General features: G+C 43.2%; 1 protein-coding gene across 2 annotated transcripts in view; it reads right to left on the bottom strand.

Annotated features, from left to right (window-relative positions):
* The window catches only part of lmo3 (LIM domain only 3), a 159,899-nt gene extending 150,651 nt beyond the window's left edge, over positions 1–9,248 (bottom strand). The window contains exons 1-2 of one of the 2 annotated variants that reach the window (XM_041203224.1): positions 9,227–9,248; positions 1,329–1,542 (exon numbers count right to left, since the gene is read on the bottom strand). In XM_041203224.1, the coding sequence (XP_041059158.1) occupies positions 1,329–1,542; positions 9,227–9,248 (236 nt within the window). Of the gene's footprint in view, positions 1–1,328; positions 1,543–3,804; positions 3,812–9,226 lie in introns of those variants that run through there. The other variant, XM_041203225.1, reaches the window with a different exon arrangement.
* Between the last annotated feature and the right edge of the window lie 3,316 nt (positions 9,249–12,564).

Genomic DNA, 12,564 nt, shown 5'->3' with positions numbered 1-12,564 from the left:
TTATAGATGCTGGGGTTTGCCCAGGCCTTTCCCCAACTAGGAGTTTAGGTGTGAATGTAAAAGTCCAGCTTTGCTTCTGGGACAGCAAATAGGACAAGTGCAAAAAAAAGACAAGGCAAGAATGTTGCTAATAGGTTGAATCGTGATGGAATCAGATGTCTGGCCTATAACAAGCGAATTGCTTTGAACCAATTCAAGATATTGTGACTTAAAAAAATACATCCAACAATCCATTAGTTTTAAAAATTAATTCAAAAAGGCTTTGAGGAAAAACAAAGTTCTATGCGAATAAGTCCTGTGATGTTTTCAGTAGCTTTTTGCTCAAGATCAATTTTAATTAGAAGCATAGAGATGGAGGAATTATTCTACACAAATATGCCTTCAAAAGCATAGCCTTTAACACAGCAGAATGCCACAAGGTATGATGCTATAAATCACTATATGTGTAATATATAAAACACGAATCATTCTACACCCCCCCACCCCCCCCCCCACCCCCACCCAACCCCAGGAAAAATAACACTCTACTGCAATATGTCAAGTGCCAGGAGAACACGAGCACCAATGGTGGCCCACTGGTAAATGAATGACCCAACTCAAAACATTTTCATGCTGTCGACTTTCTTCAGACCTTTGAAAGCCGAACATCCTCTAGAGGGCAGCGCAGCAGCTCGTAGGGTAAAGTTACCAGCTGAGAGTTACTACACAATCTCTCCTGGTGTCTTGAAAAATAAAATCAATTTAAAAAGTTCTACAGTAGCCAAGGTTACTTAAACACAAGACTGCGTAGATTAAGCACTGCGAAGAGCTGTGATCTAGTTTTTTTTAAAAAATCCGAAAACAAAGAATTATCTTGCTTACTTTCCTGAACCCAAGGTTGTGATTTTAACTCCATCTAACTTTGTAGCGGCCAAAGACTGAAAAGACGTCACTCACTCAATGAAGTCACCAACACACAGGCTGCGTACCACTTTAAAATGTACTTTAAAAAATGTAATGGATTGGGAGAACTGTAAAGGGAGAAATACAGATATACCGGTTTTATTAAATCAAGCAGGCTTAATTCCAAGGCGGGTTGGGGGTGCAGACACACATGGCAAAGCAATAGCTTCCTCATCCTTCAAAAGTAATTTACAGGACTCGCGTTTTGACTCTGTTTAGTCATCACAGATTCTAAAATGTCCTACATCAACTCTTCACGCAGCAATTGAACAAATGCTCCGAAACTCTGAAACAAGCACTTTGGTATATTAATACGAAAACACGGACACTTAATTGGCCAGCCCAAAGGCAAAGATGCTTTTGCTCCTTCCGTCCTAAAGCCGTACCTCAGGTAGTCTCTACGACAGAGGATGAGGTTTGCCTTGGTGTAGAGGGTTGAGCCCACCTCGCCCAGACGGCAGTCACAGCAGGCACATTTCAGACAGTCTTCATGCCAGTACTTATCCAGCGCCTTGAGAAGGTAGCGGTCTTTAATCTTCCGGTTGCAGCCAGCACAACCCTTCGGCTTGGCGTCTGGCTGGGCTGAGAGCATTTGTATACCTAGGAGAAACAGAACAGGTACAGAAAAAGAAAGATCAGTTACTGGCAGATCAGAGTGGCGTGTGTGCGCGCGCTGGTGTGTTCTAGACTGCAGTATATTAAATTGCCAGCGTTAAACTAATCAATTGAATATTCAATTTCCAGCTACACAATGTTCTGTATGAAGTGCGGAAAACGCTAAAATGCTGCTTTATCTACTATTCACTTTCACTCCTGTTCTCGGGCTAGAGAGGGGGTGGGGGTGGGGGAGGAGGAAGTACTCTACTTAGGAGGGACAGCTTCAGAAGCAGCGTTAGTTGTGATCTCCTGGCGGGAGATCGATTGAGGGGCTTGGGGGTGGGAGTTAGCAGGTACCACCACCACCACCCTCCTCCGCTCCTGCTAAGGGGCGATTTCTTTCTGTGTAGCATCACAGGAGACACATTTACCAGCTCAAATTCACCCGATCCGACGGAGCGACAGCAACGGGACTTGAACCTTTCGACCTCTGTTCACAAGAAATCTCACTCAAAGATATTTCCAACAATCAAACTTTCACATTCACCACTCCATTTCACTCTTGTATTGAAACCCAATTCGCTGTGCGTACATTGGAGAATTGATATAGTTTTCCTTCCAATAATTACAGCTGAGTATGTTTGAGCTGAAACGCCTTTTTGGAGGGGTTTTGATGATTTAATGGACCTCAGTATGGAATACCCTTCGCGGCTCGCATTGAGATCTTACAGGCATGCTAAAAAGAGGTCCATTATATTGTAGAAAAAAATAGCTCTAAAGAGCCCATTAGTAAGAGGAGAATTTCCAGATCAAAACTGCAATTACTGCATTGTCCTCCCCCCGCCGCCCCTCACCCGCTTCTCACACAAACATCCATTTGACAGAAAGCAGAATTTACAAATGAAGGGTTAGGCACGGCCCACATGGTGTTTACATTGAGTAATGGTTAGAGCCACTTCACTCCATTTAAACTGTGGTCACTGTTAAATTGCTTGCATTTCATCATCGTGAACAGAGGCCACGGTCGATTTCCTCCATTCTCTTACTCTATCGTAGTGCCACAACCACCCAAAACAGCCTCAATAGTTAACAACAGGACAGAAAAGGGGAGGGGGAGAGGAAAGAGAGAGAGGGAGAGAGAAGGGGGGGGGGTGGGTGGGTGGAAGGGAGAGAGAGGGGGGGGTGGGTGGAAGGGAGAGAGAAGGGGGGTGGGTGGGTGGAAGGGAGAAAGAAGGGGGGGTGGTGGGTGGGTGGAAGGGAGAGAGAAGGGGGGGTGGTGGGTGGGTGGAAGGGAGAGAGAAGCGGGGGGTGGGTGGGTGGAAGGGAGAGAGAAGGGGGGGGGTGGGTGGGTGGAAGGGAGAGAGAGTGAGTGCCGAAACTCATTACCAAGCTCCGGATTAGCAAGAGTTTCATTTCCCTCTGAATATGTTGTTTCATAGCGGTTCCCAAGCTGATAGTTAAGTCGCTTGCGCCTGGGGATACATGGATTTTTGGCGAATTGGGAGCTTGGGTCCCGTAGCTGGGAGGGTGGGAACGCCAAGACAAATTTTAAAAAAGTATTTTGCCAATACACAGTCATGAGATCATTCAGGAATGGCAAACAATATATATATATATTTATATAAAAGAAAAATGCTGAAAGCTGGGATCAAGCTGGAAAGCCGTTTCTCTCTTGTTCAATGGCCCAGGGCGTCCCTGCGGGATGTAGCCCTCAGACAACAATGCAAATAAATGTCCCCAGTTCCTGGGGATTGGAAAAGCCTTTTAAGCAGCGGAGCTGGGAACCAATTTGATTCCCTCTCTCTTCTCAGATGCAGCTGTAAGGCTGAGAGATACTGACATTTTTCCACTCTTATCAGTTTAATTACAGTTTCCATGGTAGCAAAGTGCTGGTGCTTGGCAAAGGCCAATGAGAGATTTGCAACAGCAAGCCCAATTTTTGATGCAGCCAGCATACAAAACAACAAAAAGAGAGAGAAAAAGCCACTTTCACCGTTAACATACTCATCTAGGTGCTAATGTCCTTTCCTCGAGAAGATTCGGACTGAATAATACCCAGGTATCAGTTTAAACCTGACAACATTAATTGACAGAAAAGGACATCCTTCAGAAAGCACTAAAAATAATTGGAAGTAGCAGAAAGCGTCACGCTGCTAAATAGAGAGAGACTCTTATTTCACTAGAAGCTCTTTGAAGAACGCCTGTGTGTCGAATCGCAAAACAAAAAAATCAAAATGACATTGAGAATCACGTTTACTGTCTTACCAAAACTTTCCTCCCCTTTCCCGCATCAGTTTGCCTGTAAGGGCCCCTACCAATTTCTTCCCCCAAAGAGGCAGGTCCTTGCCAGGCAGGGTCATGGGGCGGCCGCGGACACACACACCGAGGCGGCTCATTGTCCACACTGACAAAGGCACAGACAACACACTGCAGAAGCACACCGCACGATCCATCACCAAGGCTGGTGCTTACAGACCCAGTTGTGTGTATGCGGCGGGTGTGCGCGAATGACACAGCCACATGCTTTTTTTGGGGGGGAGGGAGGTTGGAAGGAGGGGAGGGGTACCAAAAAGCTCCGCTGTAATCTCACAATCCACCCCCTTTCCTGATGCTGCTTTGCAGTGGCGAGCGCTCCGGTGTAACTTTAAAAAACAGGAAGAACCCTCGAAAAATGTTAACTAGCGGACACATCAACTTACCAGGGGACCCAGCGCGGCTCAGCACAATTTTGTGATCACTACTCCACAAAAGGGCGCAGCGACAACATGAAAAAGCAACAGCAAGTTCAAATCATTCAGGGAAAAACATTTTAAAAAATGCATCGAGATTAGCTGTAAAACAGCTAGAGACATCCACTTACCGTCCCTATTAAACATGAAAAAGAAACCCGCTCCAAATGCTCAGAATACAGCGTGTACTTCCTTCCAATACAAGGTCAAAACATTGAAGGGGTCGGAATGCACTTGTACCGTAAAGTTTAAGATAATGAGGTCCTTAAGGAGCTGCCAGTAATTGAGTTGGTCACAACTCAGCTACAGGTGTTCTGTCTGGGTATCTGCAGCGCAACCTTTCCCTGCGCGGAATGATTGAGGACAACTTACCTATCAGCTTATGAGAATTGTCCTAAACGAATTCAGCTTCATCATCTACAAATTCAATCCTTCGCCAGCGAGACACAATGCAGTAAAAGGTCATTCAATTATTAGCGAGGAAGCGCGGCTGCGAATGCACACACACAGACACACACACACACACAAAAAGGTCTCGTCAAACCACACGGCAGCGCTCCCCATACTTGGGATATTTTACCACACGCACACTCTTGCTGACGACTCGAGTCCAGCCAGCAGCAGCTCTGGGATGGATCATGCCTCAGTGGCCAATTTCCCCAATGGTGAAATTTACAACCAGCCGCAAGCTTTGGTTGCAGTCAGAGCCACACGCAGTCACACACACTTCCCTCACAGAACAGTAAAGCAATCAGAACCAACCTCGGAGTACGTCCAGGACCAGAGACTGCGGATTAATGAGAGCTTTCCTATTGATTTAACGGTTTGACAAAAAAAAGTGTAGCAAAGCCGTGATTCCCACCAACAACCCCCCCCCCCCCCCACACACACACACACACACATTAAACCCCCCTCTATCTCTCTCCTTCTCGTTTACCTCTACAACTGCTATGAAATATCAACGTCTTTTGTTAGCCAATACACAGAGAGAAAGCAGCGAGAGAGAGAAACAAGAGAAAGGAAATAAAATCAAAACAAATGGGACCGCTAATGAGGACAATTAAATTAATTATGTTCAAGAAGATGAGATTTTTTTTAACTATGATCTGCTACCCCTCGCTTGCAATGACTACTCTGTAATTCATGGCAACTGATTAGTGCATCTATGCAAATCTTTGTTTAAATCATTCAACTAATTAAATGATAGGATTATTCTTCTGCCTACAGTGACATCATTTCCCAGTAATTAGTACTGTATTTAGACCGTGGCAATAGATTCTTAATAACACCAGCGAGATACAGACATTTAACCACTTTCTCACATGTCTGTGACAAACTACCAAACCCCGATTATATATTGTTCACCATCGCGGAGAAGATTTAGGTGAATAATATCCCACAACCACATTTGATAAAAAAAACACACAGGAATCAATAGTTAACATTCAGCTCCATGCCATTCATTTCTCTCATTTCCAGCCAACCACCACCCCCCCCCCACCCCTCCCCACACACAAAATGTAATGATAATTAGATGGGTCATAAAATGCTCTTCTTTTCATTATGACTGATGAAATGCATTAAAGCTGACAGGGTATTACCTGACAGTAATTAGGTTTTGTCATGAATTAAATTATTTGAATGCGGACTATCTTCCCAATCATGCAATTTTCAGGGAAATGTTTTTTGTCAGAGAAGAGACAGAAAATAGCAGTTTCCCCCCCCCCCCCTTCATAATCATATGAATTATTCACAGAATCATCACAAAACCATACAGTTGAAGAGGCCCACCACTTAATGCATTGCACAGATGTGATCATCAGTGATTACCAGCAATGAAATACTAGTACACACAAAGTGATTTGGTGAACAAGAGGTGGAATTTAATCATCGGCTTGATATTCTCCAGATATTAAAAAAAACATACCAATTCATAACCTCCACAAATTCCTCCCCCTCCTAGTTTTCAAAGAGAAAATTGTGCATTTACTCCCCACGTCAAGCTGGAAGGTTGTTTTTAAACTAGGCGAGCATTTTCCTTTCACAGTGGGTAAATTAAGTGCTTAATTGAAGACACTCAAGAAAACCCTTTCAAAAAGAACTAAAGGAGACAGCTATTTCCTACTTTTAATGTTCCAGGCCAAGCTGTTTCTTGAAAATTCACTGCAAGGTTTCCATTCATCAAATAATGCACTTAATCTCCTATTTTACAAGCAGATTTTAAAATCAAACTTACCATACAAGACAATTATTGAACTCACCTTATCTTAAAATCGCTGCTGAGGGGGGGGGGGGGGTTAAAAAAAACCCGTCAAGTTTTCACTTTTTCCTGCTTCACACTAATGTGTTGTTTTGGAGGTCTTTTCCTTTTCCTCAATAAAATAAAACAAACAGAAATCCTATATTCACAAATATAAATACAAAGTAACAGAGTGCTGTTGAGGCAAGAATTAAGTGCTGGGTTTTCCCCCCCTCTTCTAAAAAAAGCCTCAGTTTCCAAGGAGGACAGAAAGAGAGCAAATTTCTTTTCATGGGAATGACGGCAGACCCAGTTACTTGTTCCTTCTAACCGCGACAGCAAGGATGAAAGGGCCACCTGTCTCTCTCTTCTCTAGCTGAGCACAAAACCTGAGTGGGCCAGCTCCTTTTCCTCCAGTATTTAAGCACCTCACCAGGTCCCTAGTTAGCAGCTTCCTTCAGCTCATCCAAGAAGCTGACAAGTACTGTTAGAGGAGGCTGTACATGTTGCTCTAATGGACCTCATTAAGTTCTACTTACAGATGTTCTCTTAACATAATTGATCTGTGGTGAGTTGAGAGGGCTGCAACTTATTCCCCAGCCCCCAATTACGGTTGGGTAATTAGATCCCCAACCTCCAATTTTTCACATTCACCCTTCTAACATTCCAAAATATCAAAGTATCTCTTTCTCACAAAGCCCCCCCCCCCCACCCCCGCCTTACTGGACTCCACTCGCTCATAGTATTGACAGTTAGATCTGCTAACCTTTGTAGTGACGCCAGTTTTAATAGCACATTCAGTTCACTGACAGAGCTCCATCTTTTTTTTTCTTCCCCTTCGCTTCCTTTTTATTCCACTCTGATAACAAAGGGGAAGAGAAACTAACTTTGTATAGTTTGTACTTTTTGATAAAAGCTACTAATGATCAGCCTTGGCAGGGGAAGTTCTGTTTTAATGTCTTTTTTCAAAATCTGTTTTAATTCCTCAGATAGAAACTTTAAGGAGCAATGAAGGAGAGAGGTGCTGCTCTGAAACAGTGAGGAAAAAAAATACTGCACACCTGGGACAGATGAAGCCAAACCAATGCTTTTATAATGCCAATCAGCGATGCTGTTATCATCCCGCTAATTAGGAAAGCAGCCTAAAACAGAGAGCACTTTGGGAAATGGTAATGCTATGGTTTTGCACTTAAAAGAGGAGAAATTTCCTGTACTGTAGAATCCTGGATTGGCATTGACAATCCTTTAACTAATAGATAAGGTTTACTGTGTACTTTTTTCTCAAACAAAAGGGAAGATGTGGCCAAAGAGTTTGCCGAAATAACTTTGATAGTCTCAGGGGAGTCAAAGGTCATAACACATCACAAAATTTGGGGGAGTTAATTTTCAGTCTGAATGAAAATACTCTATGCATGCTAAGTTGATGGTCGTCTGTACGTACGGCTGGTCTGAAGGTTCACCCTTTTTCAAAAATAAATTCATGAATATTAGGGGACATGCAAAAATCTTTGCTTGTTAACAGCTTATTAGAGTCATTAAGGATGAACCCATGTAGCACCAAACACTGAAGGGGAGATGGTGACATAGTAGTAATGTCAATGGCCTTGTAATCCAGAGGCCCAGGTTAATGCCCTTGGGATAAAAGCAAAAAACTGCAGATGCTGGAAATCCAAACAAAAACAAAAATACCTGGAAATACTCAGCAGGTCTGGCAGCATCTGTGGAGAGGAACACAGTTAACGTTTCAAATCAGAATGACTCTTCAACAGAACTAAGTAAAAATAGAAAAGAGGTAAAATATAGTGTCCCCTTGGGACACAGGTTTGAACCCCACTACGGCAGCTGGTGGAGTTTAAATTCAATTAATTAATCTAGAATTAAAAGCTAGTCTCAGTAAAGGCGACCATGAAACTATTATTGATTGCCATAAAAACCCATCTGGTTCACTAAACCCCTTTAGGGAAGGAAATCTGCCGTACTTACCTGGTCTGGTCTACATGTGAGTCCAGGTCCACAGCAGTGCAGTTGATTCTCAAATGCTCTCTGAAATGGCTAAACAAGCCGCTCAAGTGGGTCAAATTGCTACAAAGTCTGAAAAAAGAAATGAAACAGGATCGACCACTCAGTATCGACCTAGGCACTGCATCACTGTTCCTTCACTGCCACTGGATCAAAATCCTGGAAATCCCTCCCTAACAGCACTGTGGGTGCACCTACACCACATGGACTGCAGCGGTTCAAGAAGGCAGCTCCACCACCACCTTCTCAAAGGCATTTAGGGATGGGCAATAAATGCTAGTCTAGCCAGCAATGCCCACATCCCGTAAAAGAATATAAAATAAATCTGCAGGATCACCAGAGTGAATATAATACTCCTAATTATAATGAGCATAATAAAGAGAAACATTTCAAAGTCTCACCACTTCAGCAAGAGAAATGAATGATATAGGGGGATTGTCATGTTTTAAGAACATGTGTGTAGTGACTACTGGTGGGAATATTGCAATGGAGGAGGAAAGGTCAGCTCAGGTATAGAGAAGCTTAGGAGATGTGCAATGCACAACAAGTGCTACACAAAGCTCAAGGTCTACGACAAGAAAACAGACTGTACATAATGGAGGAGTAGTGCATGAGCAGACTTGGAATCATGTTTTAGGGCCAGCACAGAGGCTGTGAATGAGATATGCTGACTGGTGTAAGGATACTCATTAATTTGTACTGTCCTCTCCTGCCAGCAGCATTAAAGGTCACCACCATCCTAAATTGCTATGACATGGGGACAATCCAGACACATGTTGGAAAGATCTCAGGAGTCAGTCAGTTCATTATGCACTGCTCCATCCGAAGCCTTGTATTGTTACAAACCTAGCTACATACATCTCAGTGGCAAACAAAGTTCTTGCCTTCTCCAAGATAAGTGGCATCATTGACAATATACATGTATGTATGTGTGTGTGTGTGTGTGTTTTAGCAGGTTCTCTGCTTGACAGACTTGACTCCCACTCAGGTGGGGAATGCTGCAACTGAGGTCACAATGCAGGAATATGTAAGCTTTGTGTATCACAGGGTAGAGATTGCAAGGGCTAGGATGAGGGTGTTACATCTGGGAGTGGAGATAGTGGGGTTGGGGTCACAGAAGGACAAGGGTAAAGATTCAGATTCTGGGTCTCAGTGGTTATAATCATGGTAGTTCTGATCATTGGTGAGGGGTCTGACTGAAATAAGGGAACAGGTTTTCCTGGTGTTCTGGGGGGAAGCACTCCTGCCCCTCCTGGAACAACAAGGTTACCTCTTTCATCAAGAAGTTGTGCCTCCCTCCAGCTGCCAGATTTCCAGAAGCCCCGGAAATTAGGTTTGCCAGCAATGAAGCTGGAAGAGAGGGAAAGTCTGAGCCGTGCAGTCTTAATAAAATATTTAAATGAGTGACTTGCATCCCTGAGCAGCATGTACCCATGCCTTTACCCCTCCTTCATTAAAACTGAACACAGAAAAGATACAACAGAATTCACCACAGACATCAGGGTGTTAAAGCAATACTTTAAATGCTTGAATTGATCAATAAGATAAACAATATGCACCAGAGTAGATCTACGGAATTAGACTGGTTTGCTGAGCGCTACACATTATTGCCATAGACAGAGGGCCTCACTGACCATCTGTAAGTCGTGGAGGGCCAGGAGAGTAATGTGAAGCAGCTACTATTGGCAGGCTGGCCATTATAGACAGGGAAACAGGCATATGGGTCTAACTACCCAAACCTGTTAATGACCTCTGCAAAAGGGCACTGGTGCTTTTGATTGGACATACTTACAGTCACACAGTTACTTTTTGTTTCATTGATTTAGTTGTGACAGTGTTTTCTTGTGTATGTTTTGATAGGCCGCAGGCTTCTGTTGATGCTTAATATGCTTTGCTCATGAATTCGCCCCTTGTTGGATAGGAACTTCTTCGTTTTGCAGGTGGATGTCTTGATCGCTAAATGCTTTGGTACAGGAGGAAGTAGCATTGGCATGTAATAAAAACAGAACATGCTGGAAAAATTCAGCAGGCCTGGCAGCATCTGTGGAGAGAGAAACAGAGTTAATGTTTTGAGTCTGATATGACTCTTTGGAGCAGTTCGGTTCCGATAAAAAAAATTCTCCACAGTTGCTGCAGACCTACTGAGTTTTTCCAGCATTTTCTGCTTTTATTTTACATTTGCAGCGTCCACAGTATTTTGCTTTTATCTTAGCATTAGCATGTAGGTGGTTGTATAGACAACTGGTGAGCTACAGGAAGCACAAGAGTCACTTACCTGTAGTTACAGCAAACATAATTGTCACAGTGGGCTATTTGCTTTCAGAAGCAGCATACTGTCATTTGTGCGGGGCCATGTTATGGTACAGGACTACTACATGGGGCCAATTGGATTCTTTTTGTTACTTCATGCAGACCATGACAGGAGGACAATTCCTTAAAACGCCCACAGATCTCTCTCAGCATTGAATGGTGGATACTAATGAGGTCTTGAGATCCCTTTCTTATGGTTGCTTATTGCCATACTCCAAACATGTTGAAGTTGATCATGAATGGTTCTGGACTTTTGATGGTACAAAGTTAGGTGGGAGAGTAAGCTGTGAGTACACAAAAAGGCTGCAAAGTGATTATAGTTAAGTGAGTGGACATCAAGGTGGCAGATGGGATATAATGTGGAGAAGTGTGAGGTTATTCACTTTGGTGGTAAGAATAGAAAAGCAGAATATTTTTTGAAAGATGTGAATCTTTTAAATGTGGCTATTCGAGATATTTAGCTGTATTTGTACAAGGAATGCAGAAATTTAGCGTGCAGGTACAGTGAGCAATTAGGAAGGCAAATGTTATGTTGGCCTTTATTGCAAGGGCATTGGAGTGCAAGAATAAGGAAGTTTTGCTATAATTTTATAGGGTTATGATGAGACCACACGTGGAGTACTGTGTACAGTTTTAGTCTCCATATCTAAGGAAGGAAATATTTGGCTTGGAGGCGATACAGCGAAGATTCACTAGATTGTTTCCTAGGATGAGAGTGTTGTCCTATGATGAGAGGCTGAGTAAATTGGGCCTACAATCTCCGGAGTTTGGAAGATTGAGAGATGATCTCATCGAAACATATAAAAATTTTGAAGGGGCTTAACAAGGAAGCCACTGAGAGGTTGCTTCCCCTGGCTGGTGAATCCAGAACACTCTGGGGGGGGCGGGGGGGCACGACCTCAGGATAAGGGGTCGACCATTTTTGGACTGAAATGAGGAAACATTTCTTCATTTAGAGAGTTATGAATCTTTGGAATTGTCTATCCCAGAAGATTGTGGCTGTTCCATTATTGAGTATATGCAAAACTAAGATTGATAAAATTTTGATCTTTGAGAGGATCAAGGGATATGGGGAGCAGGCAGGAGGGTAGAGTTGAGGTAAAAAGTCAGCCATGATTTCATTGAATGATGGAGCAGGCTTGAGGGGCTGAATGGCCTACTCTTGCTCCTATTTCTTATGTTTGTATGTTCTTAACAGTTCCATGGCAGAAGTGGGAACAGTCATAAGAGAAATTTTGATAACATGGACAATTTGAGTGTCCACTGTGGAAGCTGCATGTTTATTGCCAGACAAAAGTGTTGACAACTGGTGCCCTTGTGGGATTTGGAGTGCAGATCTGTGTTTTTGATGTTAGCACACTATTGAGACTACTTTCCAATGTAGTGCTTTTGGGCTAAGTGACTGCATCATGGTGACATAGCCCTAAAAGCACCAGTTTGAAAACAGGGCTCTAAAGTCTGAATCTTCATGTACCTCTGGAGAAGCACCGAACATCTTGGACCTCTATCTTGTACTATTTACTCCCACCATTGTCATCCTTACTTGTTCTATTTAAGGCCTCACCCTGGCCTTGCTCCTCAAGATCCCTACATTCACTTCCTGTAGTGTGGGCTATCAATTGCCTCTTACAATTGATGGTAGTGATTGTTGGTATTTAGGTGAGTGGTGATTTTCAGGTGTATATGGTTGATGTTGGGTTTCCTTGCTGTGTGAAGAGGACAGATGGA

The sequence above is a fragment of the Carcharodon carcharias genome, chromosome 13 (genome assembly GCF_017639515.1).
Source record: "Carcharodon carcharias isolate sCarCar2 chromosome 13, sCarCar2.pri, whole genome shotgun sequence".
Taxonomy (NCBI): domain Eukaryota; kingdom Metazoa; phylum Chordata; class Chondrichthyes; order Lamniformes; family Lamnidae; genus Carcharodon; species Carcharodon carcharias.
Note: the sequence above shows the minus strand (reverse complement) of the source record. Positions and strands in the feature narration are given on the sequence as shown.